This window comes from Ostrinia nubilalis, chromosome 7 (assembly GCF_963855985.1).
Source record: "Ostrinia nubilalis chromosome 7, ilOstNubi1.1, whole genome shotgun sequence".
Classification (NCBI taxonomy): domain Eukaryota; kingdom Metazoa; phylum Arthropoda; class Insecta; order Lepidoptera; family Crambidae; genus Ostrinia; species Ostrinia nubilalis.
The window spans coordinates 7,349,236-7,366,420 of record NC_087094.1 but is presented as its reverse complement, the minus strand read 5'-3'; the positions used below and the strand labels follow the sequence as shown (position 1 = coordinate 7,366,420).

General features: G+C 40.0%; 2 protein-coding genes across 2 annotated transcripts; both read left to right on the top strand.

Annotated features, from left to right (window-relative positions):
• Positions 1-208: 208 nt before the first annotated feature.
• Positions 209-10,249, top strand: LOC135073481 (uncharacterized). The gene is made up of 10 exons (XM_063967665.1): positions 209-483; positions 1,004-1,215; positions 2,596-2,787; positions 4,945-5,012; positions 6,019-6,196; positions 6,637-6,814; positions 8,315-8,380; positions 8,427-8,729; positions 9,335-9,599; positions 10,055-10,249. Exons 1-10 carry the CDS (start codon positions 350-352, stop codon positions 10,247-10,249), a joined length of 1,791 nt encoding a protein of 596 aa, XP_063823735.1. The 5' UTR covers positions 209-349.
• A 1,303-nt stretch (positions 10,250-11,552) lies between these two features.
• On the top strand, positions 11,553-15,577 carry LOC135073480 (uncharacterized). Its single transcript, XM_063967664.1, has 6 exons — positions 11,553-11,786; positions 12,257-12,333; positions 12,376-12,571; positions 13,140-13,269; positions 13,435-13,615; positions 15,159-15,577. The coding sequence occupies exons 1-6, from the start codon at positions 11,553-11,555 to the stop codon at positions 15,316-15,318; spliced, it is 978 nt and encodes a 325-aa protein (XP_063823734.1). The 3' UTR covers positions 15,319-15,577.
• The last annotated feature ends 1,608 nt before the right edge of the window (positions 15,578-17,185 follow it).

The window sequence follows — 17,185 nt, the reverse complement described above, 5'->3', positions numbered from 1 at the left end:
GGTATCTGGAGAATATTTTTATGGTCCAAGCATTTAACATTGACCTATTCTTTCTTATTATTGTAAACAGGTGTATTCACAACATCGTAGATAGGCATAGCATAGATAATACTTTAACAGCCTTAAAACCTGTTTCGTGCGTCACTCTTACTAGTTGTAACTGACCACAGACGCGGAAATGTGTCGTAAAATGAAGAAAAATATTTTTTGCCATTGATATCTGTCATTATTTATCACAACAAAATCAAATGTAAACAGTTTTATTTATTGAATAATATCTACAATATTTATTCAAAGTTTTTTACTTAATAAGAAGTTTTGATGAGGGTATTGTAATAGAATTACCGTCATGACGTCCCGAGCCGCGATGAAGAGGCGTGAACTGCCCAAACTTATGGCCTGTATGACCAAAACTAGTTTGGAGAACATGAGGAATAAAGCCCTGTTTAGCTTGGATATGCTTGATGCGAAAGGGATTCGAAGGTTTGTATGATGTCCATATAATAAGGAACCTTGTTATAGGTCAAATTAATGACTTTGTACTTCTTACTCTATTGAGTGAATTACATTCCACAGAAATCAGAATCCTAGTAAAATTTAGAGTAAAATACCTAAAGGAACTGCTATAGGCGTCTCACGTGGCTCAATAGGGTAACGTGCCATACGAAACAGAGAAAATAAATCTTTATTGCCATGGTTATAATATCAAGATTATAGATACGCAATTCGATTCTAAAACTCATTCAACTATTCAAAATATTATTTACATTTCTCGCATTTTACTTACGTTTTTAAATATTCTGCAGATCCATTAGGTAAACGGTCCAAGGTTGCAAATCCATTAGGGAGATTGACTGTTTGCCTGACATATATTTTAAACTGCTTGCATGCGTTCTATGAAGGATTAAAAGCTCTATCTAAACTGAGTAGTTGCAAACTAATTTCCTCAACAAGATTCTAGAGCTGTATATTTAATCACAGTCACATTTCATTTCTATTTCAGGAGGAAGTTTCCTTTACACGAGTGTCTCATTTTAGAGTTGAGAGAGGCAGGTTACACAGAATCCTCTGACTACCTGCAGGATCTTATTTACGATAATATGCAGCTCGTAGCAGAAGACGAAATTGGTATAGTCGTGGATTTAAGAAAGAGAGTAGATTACTTGGAGCACATTTGTTCCGGTCTGCAGAAAGCTGAAAAAGAGAGGGATAAAGGTAGCTAATAAAAGTTTTCCCGATGTTTCAGATGTAAATTAAATTGTGTCTTTTTCGGACAAAACATAAAAAAAGTATTTAAGATAAGGAACAGTTGGTTTACCAGTTTCAATTCCCTACTTGTGTAATATAACTAGTGTGATGGGACTTAAAGCTGATTTTTTCCTAAGGATAATCTTATAGTTTCGGCTTTTGCGTGCAGGTGTAAATAAAAGATTCCCTTCTATTGTATACAAAATCCCAGTACCCAACTTACGTCCACATACATTACCCACGATTTATTCCGCACACGGAACAACCTTATGTATGTCTAGATTATCTTGTTATAGCAGATAAATGCTCTACTTTCGCTGAACGTTTGTTTCGACAAAATAATTTGTACGTTACTTAACTTATTTTCACAACAAGCACAGATAAGATTGAAACAAACTAAAGCCGGATACAGACGAATGTAACTAATGTGTAATGTAAGACTACGTGTATTGTAACACGAATTCTACGTGTGGATATCGTATCGTTTAACGTAGTTCCGCTACGAGCATTACATGTAAAGTGCTGGCCATATTATATCCATTACATTACACGTTACACCCGTCTAGATACGGATTAAGTACACTTTGTCTTCAGAAAAAAATACTTTTAAACACTAAAATTACTAACAGGTGGTTAGAGTGTTAATTGTTGATTAATATTAGTAGTTTGCACCGACTACCAATTTTTTTCTACGATACCACATCTACGCGAGAAGGTGCAAATTCAATCAATGTAGGTATTTACATGAAAAGTTTCTTGTTTCTTATAATTAATTGTTGAAGTTTGGAATACTTGGCATCGATTTTCCTCTGTAGCACCGGATCATTAATAGTGGGTAAAGTATTCTGTTGTCGTTCATCTTTATTTCTATTTATCCACCGCTATGGTTTTCGCCACGGGACCGCTTAATGGCCCATAAATTCCTGTCGCAACTATAGGAACTATTGTTGCGTAAGCAATGGTATTAAAAATACATTTTTGGACTATTGCCCTTCGAGACTTGACTACGATATTACTTCGGAATTTTTGGAGTAAGTTGGCACTTAATATTTTCTGAGATACGCAAAACTTAATCGGTTCTGAAAGTTAAAGTCAAAAAGCTTTTTCAGTGATCTAAAACTTTTAAGTTGTTTTATTGGATTTGTCATCTTCAATAGGTACTTATTTTAGGTATTCAAAGTTTTAACTTAGGTATAATTTCTTAGAATATCTAGTCATATTGTGTTTTTCTGGCAAATAAAAACAAGATACTATAATGTGCAAATAACCACTTGAGCTTGTTAATTGCCACTAAGCATCGTCATTATGCTTGATACTCGGCACAATATTAATGTTATACAATTTCAGGAAATACGAAAAAGGAATGCCTAGGACTTCTAAGCCTAGCCATGCATTACGCAGAACAGGGAAAAGGTATCTTATGGTTGGCAGAAAAGTTCTATTTGGCATCCATTGCGGTATCCAGCCAGTATCTCATAGACGGCGGTCGCCAGAAAGCGTGCTGTAAATACCACTACGCCAAATTCTTGCTGGACAAATGTAAGTTTTAAATGGGACATAGAAAATAATAAATTATCTTTATTTACTATTGGGAACAATATCAAAGTAATAAATAAATACTGGGCAGTAAATAATGTGCACAAACTTTTTGAAGACGACCGTTCGGAAGATTGAGTCAGATCAACGTAAAGATATGCTATTTTTGTCTTTTTCCTGTGCAAGGTTGATTTATAGTCTAGATATGGGTACAAAAATAGATGTCACAAGGATCTTTTTATAGATGTTAAGAAATAATTCTAATTTATTTACAACTCAGTAGTATAAATATGTGATCTTTCCCACAAAAGGTCATACTGCGATTATTTAAATAAAACTTTCACATAATCCTAATAAAACTAGTTAGTATAGTATTTTTAGAATTTTTATTACGAAATAATCAACACTTAATGACTTTTACTACGTATAGTTCATAATTGACTGTTGATAGGATATCAGAGGTGGAATTGTGTAAAGCAATCGTAATCATTTAACAGTTCATAACGTACGATAAAGTCAGCTAAACAAAGCGTTTGACAAAATAATCGTACGTTATGAACTGTCAAATGATAACGATTGCTTTAAACAATAGACAGTTTGACACCATACCCCAATAATTCGAAACCACAACTGTTTTAAAAAGACCCTTCATTCTGGTCTTAAAAACTTAATTCATTTTAAATTACCTGTAAATTACGATTTTTGTTCGCATTGTAATTGAAAAAAGTAGTTTGATTGAGTTGACAAAATAGTGACGTCACTTGCTTGTAATGCCATACAAAATCTATGGGAGAGTTTCGTTTTGACAGTTTTAAAAAGTACGTCAATTGAGTGGTGGTGTCAACATGTCTATTCCACCTCAGAGACCAGCAGGGCTAGGATGCAAATATTATCGACGATTTTAGATGACAAATGTATGGATTTATCGGATAAAATCGATAAAACGACGCGATAAAAGCTTATCGCGTATCATCCTAGGCATAGGCCTTCTGCCTAGAGGTAGCTCTTCGTATCGAGTAATTATGTCCCAGATAGAGAATAACTAGACCTCGCAAAGGTCGTAGTTATTATTTGCCAATTTATACCGTAAAGGATATACGTATAGGCAAATAATAGTTCGCGAAGAGGAAGTAATGTGGTAAGTTATCCTTCGTCATGAGGAAATTCTTGTTTACAATCTCCATAACAAAAGTAAAACTGGAATACCTACTTAGCTTTATTAATTCGAATCACATTGTAGAGACCGCTTATTTGTAGAGTATAGTGGGCATATAGGTAAATACCGAGTTTTATCTTCCGAAAAATACCTATACTTACTTTAATCATATTCAAGTCTAGATTATTTTTAGCTATGCAAATTACAAGCTTTAAAAGAAATACATGGTACCTTCTTTTAATAATAGGTCTAAATAAACGAAATCGATTCTCTATTTAGACAGGAGTCTTTTACAATTCTGAAAGGATAAATTTTAAAATATTTTTTTTGCGAACGAAAATTGAACGAACGACGCAAAAAGCTGTCAACTAACTATAAAATATATCTTTGCGTCTGTTACTGAACTGTTCAGTTGCTGAGCCTACGTCTTAAGTAGATGCATATAATTCGTAATTTGGCAAAACGCTCATTAAAGAGTGTCAAGCGATTTAATTACAAGTTTAAGTGCTAACAAGTTTAATGTCCACAATATACTGCCTTGATATTAAAGTTTTAAATAGAATGGCCATATCGTCATTTATCGCTTTTTATGTGCATACTTAACGTAAGTTGTGCAAAGTGTTAGAAGTTTACCTATTTACTTATCTACCTAAATGTATGGAGAGCAGATCAACTGGCCCAAATTCTCCAATCTCTATCGTCACCGCAAGCCTGGACAAGCTGCTCAAAGGGTAAAGTTACAAGGGTAAAATGGGCTGTTCTGGATTGGCTGAACCACAAATCCAGTCAGAAGTCAAGTCCAATCAGAAGGCTTATCATCGTCATCATCATCATTTCAGCCATAGGACGTCCATTGCTGATAGGCCTCCCCCAATGATTTCCACATCGCCCGGTTGGTAGCAGCCTGCATCCAGCGCTTTTCTGCTACCTTTATGTAATTGAGGAAAACTATGCCCGTCCAAATATGTACCTAAATGTATATAAATACAAATAACCAATGATAGTTCCAGGATCTGATCCGGAGGAACCTTCAGCGATTCTTACTGAAGTAAGAGACAATGCTATAGGAAAGGTACGTATAATATTATAGTATCTGTTTGTGACAATATCTGATTATTTGAGTAGTATCAAAGGCTGCTGGCGATTAGCTTTTTTAACAGTAGTAGAAATATAAATTATGATAACTGTATAAATCGTTTCATCCATGAAAACGCGCCCCACCAATTTTTGGTCGAGGGAAGCACGGGGTGCGGGGAGTTTGTTCCGAGCAATCCGAGCGTCATTATTGTAGTGTGCGTGTGCACTCATTGAATTTAGCGTGTACCGATAACATTCAAACATTCGCGGAAGAATGGTGGGGCGCGTCTTCGTGTATGAAACGATCTATCTATACATAGAGCTTAATCACATAATTTGTTAAAATCTTTGAAAATTGTACTTTGGTTCCTGTTTTTTTTTTTGGTATCGCGACTTTGCTGAGGACAGTTATGTCACTGTCCTCGCGCGTAATAAATATCATGTCATGACGCATCCCATTCGCGGTAAGCAGTCTTTTATATCCATCAGCGACTTTTTTGGCTATTATTTTTTATTTTCAGTACATACTTGTTTTTGAATTACGTGAAATGTTTTTATAGTGACACTTTTGTTCCTTAGGTATAATATTATAAAAATAATCGTCTGCCATGACGAATCAAAAAGGTTCACTTGTTACCTCACTAAATTATCCTGTAAGGTACAGCCAGTGTCAAATAGTTCATGACACCCCATGTAGCCAATAAAGTTCGCCACACGTCTTTGATACAAATGGAATAAGGTTGTGTGTCAACTTATTTGCTACTTTGGGTGCTACGAACTATTTGACACTAAACTGTACAGTCTAAATTAGGCCTTGTCAAAGCGGACACAGTCTTGTTATTCCAGTCATCTTTACATTATTGCAAAAACACATTTTTATTTTTACGATCTAAATGATTTATTCAAGTTTTCAAAATTGACAATGTCTTTTTTACCCGACTGCATAGGAGGGATGTTTTTACGACTAATTTAATTAAACATTTTATCACTATTTTATTTAGGACTGGCCGCTCTACGAAGCTGAGAAAGAAGGTGACGAGGTGCCGCCGGACACGGTGTTCGCCATGACGGCGGTTCAGCTGCATCGGGTGCTGCTTGCCAAGGCCAGGGCAGCCAGGAAGACCGACCCCGCCAAGGCGGAGAGGCTCTCGCGGTTGGCGGAGAGAAGGGCTAAAGATGGTAACTAATTAATTGAGCTTTTGAAGTTATATCTGTATTTTTTCTTTAGTTAGTAAAAGGTGTAAAAAAAGATAATATAATACCTGCTGAGTTACATTTAACTAATTTTGCTTATTTCTATGCATATTTTTTCGAAAGTTAGTGGTTTCCTTAGACGATATAAATTCAGAAGAATCCTATGGTCTGTATTACGAAATGATGCATAAATCTTGATCAAATCTCAAAAAAGTAGGTCTAGTTCTGACTGGTTTAATTTCAATAATTCCACCAATCACAGAAAATAATTAACTAGGATAAAATCGAGTTTGAGCGTTGTTTTTCCATACGGACTTAAATATTCTAATCCAACGCCCAAGGTTGATCTCGTGAGATTTTGCAAATTGTTTTTGTGTATTAATGAATCCGCCTCAAGGGTAAATAATTTTCTATGTTTTTCCTAGCCGACGACATCAATAAAACCGCGGAGGCGATAATTGAAATTGGCGTGTGTCAGCTAATGATGAATAACTTAAACAATGCTCAGAAGACTTTCGAGAGGGCGTTCAAGATCCACACAGCTAGTAGCAACGTGGAGGGCTTGTGCGAAACGAGAATGCACCTTGCTGCTGTCATGCAAAGGTACACATTTATACAGCAAAATATTTGTAATTTTCCAAATTTTTAACTCAAAACTTCAATACGTTTTCATTGGAAATAGCGCCAAAGCTGTTATGACGATGCGTTATGACAAAACACCTTAAAGCCTAAACATGTTTATTTTTGTATTAAAATATACCATGATGTCATTAATTACTTATTAAAGGTATACCTGTTTACGACCTCGATTAGATTAATATTCATAGTAATGCACTTTTATGTTAACGCGTGTATTAACAATGATGCGCATTTTACAGCTTCATCAATATTCATTGTTTACATTCTAGTTATAATATAATCAAATTAATTTGACTTTCTAATCAAAAGAAAAATATGTGTGAAAAAATATACGTATAAAAATACAAAATATCAGACGTCAAGACCACGTAAGACGACGTAAAGTGCACGAAATTTATTTATGAGCGGATATGAAATAGCCAAAACCAAAACTCTAAACCAATTTCTGATAAAGTTTCAAGGAAGTTTATTATTTACCTGTAACATACCTTCAGCCCAATTCCTTAGTCCGAATCCTGTGAAACCAAGGGCCAGTTTCACCAATGGTGCTCCTTGCTTGAGTAGTGATCTACGATGAACTCTCAAATAAAAATGTATGGTCTTGGAGAGATGCTTATTGAATTCAACAATCAGTCAGCAAGTCTGCTGACGAAGATGGACTACGGCAGCGTTTGGGGCCGCGCTGATGATTAACAATGCGAGATTTATAAAACCATAAGCTGTTATTCCTGAATCCTTAACCTTTGCAACTGACTATGCGAGCTCGAGCGAGACTGCTGACGGAGATGAACTATAGACGGGACTTGTATTAATTAGTTGCTCCTGCTGATAAGCCTATCACTTCATGACATCAGACTGGGTGACCACGAGATGGCGGCGCGGCTGCTGACGTTGACACTCGCTAATAGTTTATCAGCAACTTATCTGTCAGATAAAATGCAACTTTTGGATTTGCAAGTCTCGGATACAGATAATTCAAAAAGTTGAAATGGTTTATCAGCAACCTTATCTGTCAGATAAACTACAACTTGGGCTGACATGTCTCAGATGAGTAAGTGATATCAGAGCAATGCAGTCACTGGTTATCACCAACTTTATCTGTCAGATAAACAGCAACGTCGGTTTCAAATGATGTCTCAGGTTTCAAGAGATAGGTATCTGACAAAAATGAAGACACCGGTTATCAGCAACTTTTATCTGTCAGATAGCAGTATTTGTCAGGAGACTATCAGAAATGTCAGGTAATGAAACTGACCCAACTTTTGGTACTTATCTGCTAGATAAGTCCCAGATAGACTATCTGAGACTTTATCAGGAGACCTGGTCATAACGGGCTAGGCAACTACGAGATTGTGGCGCGGCTGCTGATAGAGATGGACTATGGAAGCTTCTGGAGCGTGCGCTGAAGATGTCTTATTACGAGTATATCTCTAGTTGGTCCTGATAGCTATCACTTGACATCAGGCTGGGCGAGCACGAGACGGCGGTGCAGCTGCTGCTATGGAAGCTTCTAGAGCGCGCGCTGAAGATGTCTGATATCTCTAGTAAGTCCTGATAGCCTATCACTTGACATCAGGCTGGGCGAGCACGAGACGGCGGCGCGGCTGCTGACGGAGATGGGCGCGCTGGCCATGGAGCGCGGGCTGCGGCGGCAGCTGGGCCGCGCGCTGCATCTGCTGGGCGAGCTGCATCTGCGCCGCGAGCGCCCCGAGCTCGGCACGCAGCATCTGGCCGAGGCTTTCACGCGCTCCATGGGCCTGTGTCGCCACTCCCTGATTGTTTATCAGCAACTTATCTGTCAGATAAAATGCAATCTTGGGATTGACAAATCTCGGAAATCTCGGATAGACACAGCTCTTGAAAAAGTTGAAAATAAATGGTTTATCAGGAACTTATCTGTCAGATAAACCACAGATTGGGATCACAATGTCTTGAATATACCTAATCTAATGTTTGGCAAATGAAAGCCACAAGTTATCAGCAACTTATCTGTCAGATAGCGGTGTATGTCAGAAAACTAAAGAAAATATCAAATACCTAGTATTGAAACTAGCTAAAAACTTAGATCTTATCTGTCAGATAAGTCCCTGATAGCCTATCAGAGACTTTATCTGGAGCTGGTCTTATAGACTGGGCGGTGCGGCTTCTGACGGAGATGGACTATGGAATCTTCTGGAGCGCGCGCTGAAGATGTCTGATATCTCTAGTTGGTCCTGATGGCTATCACTTGACATCAGGCTGGGCGAGCACGAGTCGGCGGCGCGGCTGCTGACGGAGATGGACTATGGAAGCTTCTGGAGCCCTCGCTGAAGATGTCTTACTCTAGTTGGTCCTGATAGCTATCACTTGACATCAGGCTGGGCGAGCACGAGACGGCGGCGCGGCTGCTGACGGATCTGGACTATGCCTCTGGGGCTGGACTAATATCCTTGTTTAAGCTATAAGCTGCTCCTGATAGCCTATCAGTTCACTCCTTGGCATCAGGCTGGGCGAGCACGAGACGGCGGCGCGGCTGCTGACGGAGATGGGCGCGCTGGCCATGGAGCGCGGGCTGCGGCGGCAGCTGGGCCGCGCGCTGCATCTGCTGGGCGAGCTGCATCTGCGCCGCGAGCGCCCCGAGCTCGGCACGCAGCATCTGGCTGAGGCTTTCACGCGCTCCATGGGCCTGTGTCGCCACTCCCTGATAGTCTCTCAGCAACTTATCTGTCAGATACAATGCGACTGCGATTTGCAAGTCTCGGATAAAGAGGTCTTGAAATGTTTTATCAGAAACTTATCTGTCAGATAAACTACAACTTTTGGGCTGACATTGTCTCGGATGTAATACTGATATTTGACAAATGAAGATACCGGTTATCAGCAACCTTATCTGTCAGATAAACGGCAACTGGTTTCAAATGTCTCAGATTTCAGAGATAGGTATCTGACAAATGAAGACACCGGTTATCAGCAACTTTTCTGTCAGATAGCGGTGTTTGTCTGAAAACTAAAGAAAATACCTATCAAATATTGAAACTAGCTGAAAACTGGAAAGTTATCTGTCAGATAAGTCCCAGATAGCCTATCAGAGACTTTATCTGGAGCTGGTCTTATAGACTGGGCGGTGCGGCTTCTGACGGAGATGGACTATGGAATCTTCTGGAGCGCGCGCTGAAAATGTCTGATATCTCTAGTTGGTCCTGATAGCCTATCACTTGACATCAGGCTGGGCGAGCACGAGACGGCGGCGCGGTTGCTGATAGAGATGGACTATGGAAGTATCTGGAGCGCTCGCTTAAATGTCTGATATCTCTAGTTGGTCCTGATAGCCTATCACTTGACATCAGGCTGGGCGAGCACGAGACGGCGGCGCGGCTGCTGATAGAGATGGACTATGGAAGCTTCTGGAGCCCTCGCTGAAGATGTCTTACTCTAGTTGGTCCTGATAGCTATCACTTGACATCAGGCTGGGCGAGCACGAGACGGCGGCGCGGCTGCTGCTATGGAAGCTTCTAGAGCGCGCGCTGAAGATGTTTGATATCTCTAGTTGGTCCTGATAGCTATCACTTGACATCAGGCTGGGCGAGCACGAGACGGCGGCGCGGCTGCTGACGGAGATGGGCGCGCTGGCCATGGAGCGCGGGCTGCGGCGGCAGCTGGGCCGCGCGCTGCATCTGCTGGGCGAGCTGCATCTGCGCCGCGAGCGCCCCGAGCTCGGCACGCAGCATCTGGCCGAGGCTTTCACTTGCTTCATGGGCCTGTGTCGCCACTCATCTCGGATAGACACAGCTCTTGAAAAAGTTGAAATGGTTTATCAGGAACTTATCTGTCAGATCAACCACAACTTGGGATCACAATGTCTTGAATATAATCTAATGTTTGGCAAATGAAAGCCACAAGTTATCAGCAACTTATCTGTCAGATAGCGGTGTATGTAAGAAAACTAAAGAAAATACCTAATTAAACTGGCCCAACTTTTGGTACTTATCTGCTAGATAAGTCCCAGATAGACTATCTGAGACTTTAGCAGGACCTGGTTATATCAGGCTGGGCGAGCACGAAACGGTGGCGCGGCTGCTGGTAGTCATAGTCATAGTCATAGTCATAAATGTTTATTGCATATAGAGATAGACTATGGAAGTTTCTGGAGCGCGCGCTGAAGATGTCTGATATCTCTAGCTGCTCTCGATAGTCTATCTCTTCTTGGCATCAGGCTGGGCGAGCACGAGACGGCGGCGCGGCTGCTGACGGAGATGGACTATGGAAGTTCCTGGAGCGCGCGCTGAAGATGTCTGATATCTCTAGTTGGTCCTGATAGCTATCACTTGACATCAGGCTGGGCGAGCACGAGACGGCGGCGCGGCTGCTGCTATGGAAGCTTCTGGAGCGCGCGCTGAAGATGTCTGATATCTCTAGTTGGTCCTGATAGCTATCACTTGACATCAGGCTGGGCGAGCACGAGACGGCGGCGCGGCTGCTGCTATGGAAGCTTCTGGAGCGCGCGCTGAAGATGTCTGATATCTCTAGTTGGTCCTGATAGCTATCACTTGACATCAGGCTGGGCGAGCACGAGACGGCGGCGCGGCTGCTGCTATGGAAGCTTCTGGAGCGCGCGCTGAAGATGTCTGATATCTCTAGTTGGTCCTGATAGCTATCACTTGACATCAGGCTGGGCGAGCACGAGACGGCGGCGCGGCTGCTGACGGAGATGGGCGCGCTGGCCATGGAGCGCGGGCTGCGGCGGCAGCTGGGCCGCGCGCTGCATCTGCTGGGCGAGCTGCATCTGCGCCGCGAGCGCCCCGAGCTCGGCACGCAGCATCTGGCCGAGGCCTTCACTTGCTCCATGGGCCTGTGTCGCCACTCGCTGATTGTTTATCAGCAACTTATCTGTCAGATAAAATGCAACCTTTGGATTTACAAATCTTGGATAGACACAGCTCTTGAAAAAGTTGAAATGGTTTATCAGGAACTTATCTGTCAGATAAACCACAACTTGGGATCACAATGTCTTGAATATAATCTAATGTTTGGCAAATGAAAGCCACAGGTTATCAACAACTTATCTGTCAGATAGCGGTGTACGTCAGAAAACTAAAGAAAATATCAAATATTGAAACTAGCTAAAAACTTAGATCTTATCTGTCAGATAAGTCCCTGATAGCCTATCAGAGACTTTATCTGGAGCTGGTCTTATAGACTGGGCGGTGCGGCTTCTGACGGAGATGGACTATGGAATCTTCTGGAGCGCGCGCTGAAAATGTCTGATATCTCTAGTTGGTCCTGATAGCCTATCACTTGACATCAGGCTGGGCGAGCACGAGACGGCGGCGCGGCTGCTGATAGAGATGGACTATGGAAGCTTCTGGAGCGCGCGCTGAAGATGTCTGATATCTCTAGTTGGTCCTGATAGCTATCACTTGACATCAGGCTGGGCGAGCACGAGACGGCGGCGCGGCTGCTGACGGAGATGGACTATGGAAGCTTCTGGAGCCCTCGCTGAAGATGTCTTACTCTAGTTGGTCCTGATAGCTATCACTTGGCATCAGGCTGGGCGAGCACGAGACGGCGGCGCGGCTGCTGACGGAGATGGGCGCGCTGGCCATGGAGCGCGGGCTGCGGCGGCAGCTGGGCCGCGCGCTGCATCTGCTGGGCGAGCTGCATCTGCGCCGCGAGCGCCCCGAGCTCGGCACGCAGCATCTGGCTGAGGCTTTCACTTGCTTCATGGGCAGCTCTTTTCAAAAGGTAAGGGGGCGAAACATTGTTCCTTATTTCTTTTTACATAAGGTAACTAATTGCGCCTGTTAAGCTCTCTAGGAGTGTGTTCACTGCCATAGTTCTTAATATCTTAAAAACTTTTAATACCTTCAATTAGCATGAAAGGGTTCTAGGAGCCTAGGCACAGACCATCGACTTTTATTGGCTGATAAGTTGGAACGGGCTGTTAACCAGTATGGACATGTATGAAAGTGCGCACATTATATCGATTTGATATCGGCCGCAATCGGCCGATTCCTAATACAAGTTAGAATTGGGCCCTACTATTGGCCAACTAAAAGTCGATCCCAGGCTATGTTTTGAGCTTGCCACCGCACCGGCACATAGGCTGAGTTGCACGACCTTATTTTAACCATAACTATAACCTTGACCGGTGATTTTTGTATGTTGTTTGACAGACTTTTGACGATTGTTAAAGTCCATCTTGCTGATGGTGCATGCCAGCCTTATTGTGTAATAAAGAACGTGTGGGAAAGAATTTGATATTTCAAGTTATAAGAAAGACGTCTTGTTCAGTTCTTGTAAAAAATTTCAGCCCAGTGTCAGTCAATTTGATATCGGCGGCGGTGAAGATGACGATGAGGGTTTCATTTACCAATCACGGAAAAGGGAAATATTCGAAGAAGAAGCGGAACAGTCGCGACTAATGATGGCGATATCTGCAGGTAAAAGTTTACATAAATTTCTAAAATATGTAAATAACATAGTTTAAGTGATAATTTGTCATCTTTTAACTATCTTGATCATCAGCTACATAATATGGTAATTTGGAAATCGTATCATTTTATATGAATATAACAATAATATAGAAATTAAAATTCATAACTTAGGTCAGGAATTGATGGCGAGTTACTTCAGCCTATTACGAGAAGCAGGTTCATGCTCTGTGGCACAGACGAAGACCATAGAGTGGAAGCTATCACACGCAGGCTGGTGGGTCAGGAAGAAGAAGCATGACTTTGTGCCTTGTCTATGCCCGAAGCATAATCGAACGCCACTGGATATTTTAAGGTATGACACAAACATTTCAAGATCTTCTATCTGTGCATTTTATATTTTATATTTGGCGTAACTTTTGTAGGAATTTCTCGCCTCCAACTTTCACGATCAGGAGAATTTGATCCCTCTGATGATGTCTTGAGTATTTTAAAAGGCATATTCGTATTCGGCCGATTCGTAGATCTATTCGTCGTGTTGGTCTCCATACACGTGGTCTACTTGTCTTTTTTAAAGAAGTGTGACCTTCTAGAGGTCACTAGCTGGTTCGCTTTGCAAAAATAGTTCCTTTGTGAACCTAATTTGTACTGGGAACTATGGTGTATAGCTATCTATAGTGCTGTTTAGCAGTCACATATATCCACTTGCGTACGTGCTTGCAAACACGTGCTCTCGACGTGACGTCTTAGTGAAGTCACGTGAAGTCGTCTTTTAATGAGTCTTTTATTAGGGTGGTTTGGTTTCGCCTGCTTACTCATAATAAATTAGGCAACATGATCCCGACAAAACAAATGACAACCACCTGTCACATAGGAGCATAGTTCAGAAGACGTTCCTACAAGTCCGACTAACGGCCGGTTCACACCATGTCCCCGTTTTACTGTTCCGTTTTATCGTGTACGTTTTTTTTTTCGTCGATGTATGTATTACTGTATACAGAATATTGTGTCATGTGTGAAGTCGCTCATACAACTACATACGCTATCGACGAAAAAAAACGTACACGATAAAACGAAACAGTAAAACGGAGACATGTGTGAACCGGCCGTATCACGTGCCTGCAGGATGATGAAAAAAATTCGTCCTTCAAGTCTTTTTCCTACTACTGCTAAAATACTACTAAAATATTCATATCAGAGATAACTAATAGACTTAACACTACAGTACACGCGCCCCTTTTTTTACACCAATACACGCGCGGCCTACTCTGGTAAGCCAATTTAAAATCACTGTAAATCAGTTTGTAAGCAATTTAGGAATAAAATTACTATGTAAATAATAAAAGTGTTTATTGTAGTTCTTTTATAATCAAAGTTTCTTTATAAAACTATTTGGGATTAAACAATATAAACGGATTTAAAATTTGTAAAATTTTTGGACCAAAATTGCACTCTGATCTCCACGTTAGCAAAAAAATTTTTTACTGAAAAAATGTGATTTGTTTTTTATCTTTCATAGTATTCAAGACTTTCTACTACCTGGTACATGGGGTGAATCCATTTTTTGCAAGTCTTCCATATTTTTTTTGTCAAGTGATTTCGGGCTTTTGAGTAGACTCGCAGTTTTGACTCCCAATTTTAGAAAAATGCGCAGACTCTAGAGACCCAAGCTTTACTGGCTTATTGACAAATTTAGTAAACGAGGCTTTCCTGGAATGCCAGCTCTCTGGCGCAAGTTTTTAAAAAGTTATAGCGTAAAATGTTACCCTGGTCTACTATAGTAAGCCACGCGTGTACTCCAGTGTTAATATTTATGTATTCATATTAAAGTTCAATGTACCTACACTAGGGCTTTTTTCCTAATAATGACACTGATCTTGTGATTTTTCACTCAACAGGATGCAACTAAATATGAAAGCGTCTTCCACACTTGTGGAAATGGATTTCTCTGAAGGGGATGCCCTGCTTGGAAGAACTGACACCGTTGAGGACATAAGGACCCTACGCAGCAGCTACTCTAGAGGTCAGCGAATGGACTCCAAAGACGAATCTGTGTGATTGGGTAGTTGATTTCAAGTCTAAGCTTAATAACAGACTTAATTTTAAATGCGATTGATATCAATAACTAAATGTAATTGAATTGATTGGCGATGTCAACGACCCAATTAGCAATGATCTTAATAAATATCTAATTTCAGTTCTTTAGAATATTTTAATGTAAAGCTTTAATTTTATAATTACGGTTATTTATGTCGTAGCGTTATAATAACGACAATCCTTTGTGGTGATTAAAAACTAAATTACCTAATAAATAAGATTTCAGCACAGAATAATGATCTTTATTGCCAACCTGTTAGTTAAATCTTCTTTATCCACTATGGTAACAGTCGTTATGTTAGTGACAACATTTTCCGCTGCTTCATTAAATTTTGAACTGTAAGTGATGGTTGTATGTGAGGTTCAAGTTCAAGGACTTTCCTAGGGAATTAGAATGACGATGTTGTCTTTTCCTCGTAAACATCACGGTCATACAAAAAACTAGACTATTTTTAAAACAAAGTCCAAAGAATAGGCATAGGTACAATTTGTAGTGTGGTGTCATAAATCTAGATTAAGTTAAGATTAAGGCATACCTACACCTTAAAGTAGGACTTTAGAATCCCTAAAGTTCTGCAACTTGTTTTCCTTTTTTACGGCAAAGGGAAAATAATAATGGTATTGAAAAAGCCGCCAATGATAAAGGAGTTTTCTTACCAAAAAAATTCTTTTGAGAATCCGTCAAAATGTCACTCTGACATTTGCGCTTACTATGAAGTGTCGTAACAGGTTTTACTATTTTTTTTACGCATTATGTGGCTATAAGCTAGGACATAAATCTTTCTACATATGGGCTACCTTTTCTTTTATTTACTATATTTGACGTTCATAAGTGCCACTCGTGGTCTAAACTGAATAAATATTTTTAATTTTGATTTTTTCAAAAAAGTATAGAACAGTAATTTAATAGAATTGAATAAATTGTTTTAACATAAACATAAATACCAATTAAAAGTCAATAGCATTAATATTGTACAGCTCGTGTAAGATTTATAACGTACTATCTAATTTGTTTTTAATAAACTTTTAAATGATTTTGTTATCTTTATGAGTTTATTCAATTTATTTCCACTTCTCAATTGGGTGCAACGCGATTGCATTCGGTTGCCCCGCGGTTCAATAACAATGGTCATTATTTGTCCATTACAACATTTACATTGTCTTTTAAATAACATTAAAATCAAATTCAAACCCTGTTTATTTACTACAGACTTCAAAAATTTATACTGACATCTACTGATAGGTGTTAATAAATGACAGCATTTAATTGGCTGCGTTTGGCGAATAATAGCATTGTTAGAATTAATTTGCTAGCAAAATGGCGAATGCCATGGCAACCGCCGAAAACTTTAGCATGTTTTCGGCTAGGACACGTTTGCTAAGCTTCAAAAGTGACGTTTTCCATACATTTTTCGACAGTGACAGCACCTACCGCTAGAAGGACGCTATTTTATTTACTAGCGCTATTTTCCGCCAAACGTTTCCATTGTCAACATCAAGCTTACAAAATCAGGAGTCTCGAGTAACACTTGACGGAGTGACCAGTACGAGATTTCAATTTAATTTTACTCCGTATATCTCTAGACAACCACGTAGATGTTGTTGTTGTTGATGATGCATTTTTTTTTTTTAATGTAAGAATTTCCCAATGCACATCACTTTAATATGTTCATGAAATTCAATTTGAATTTACTGCATGACATAATTTAATTTAATAACGTAATTAGAAAATTATGGCATGAAAGTGCAACTGGCTGAAAGGTCATTAGGTGAATAAAATTGCAAGATTTTAATTATATTTTATTTATAACCAAATTACATTATCATA

Excerpts from the sequence above, each read along its gene's own strand:
- LOC135073480 (XM_063967664.1), top strand. The coding sequence starts at position 11,553 with ATGGAGCGCGGGCTGCGGCGGCAGCTGGGCCGCGCGCTGCATCTGCTG. Across the intron at positions 12,572-13,139 it reads TGGGCAGCTCTTTTCAAAAG|CCCAGTGTCAGTCAATTTGA; the intron begins GTAAGGGGGCGA and ends AAAAAATTTCAG. Across the intron at positions 13,270-13,434 it reads AATGATGGCGATATCTGCAG|GTCAGGAATTGATGGCGAGT; the intron begins GTAAAAGTTTAC and ends TTCATAACTTAG.
- LOC135073481 (XM_063967665.1), top strand. The coding sequence starts at position 350 with ATGACGTCCCGAGCCGCGATGAAGAGGCGTGAACTGCCCAAACTTATG. Across the intron at positions 484-1,003 it reads GATGCGAAAGGGATTCGAAG|GAGGAAGTTTCCTTTACACG; the intron begins GTTTGTATGATG and ends TTTCTATTTCAG. Across the intron at positions 8,730-9,334 it reads GAAAAAGTTGAAAATAAATG|GCTGGGCGAGCACGAGACGG; the intron begins GTTTATCAGGAA and ends CCTTGGCATCAG.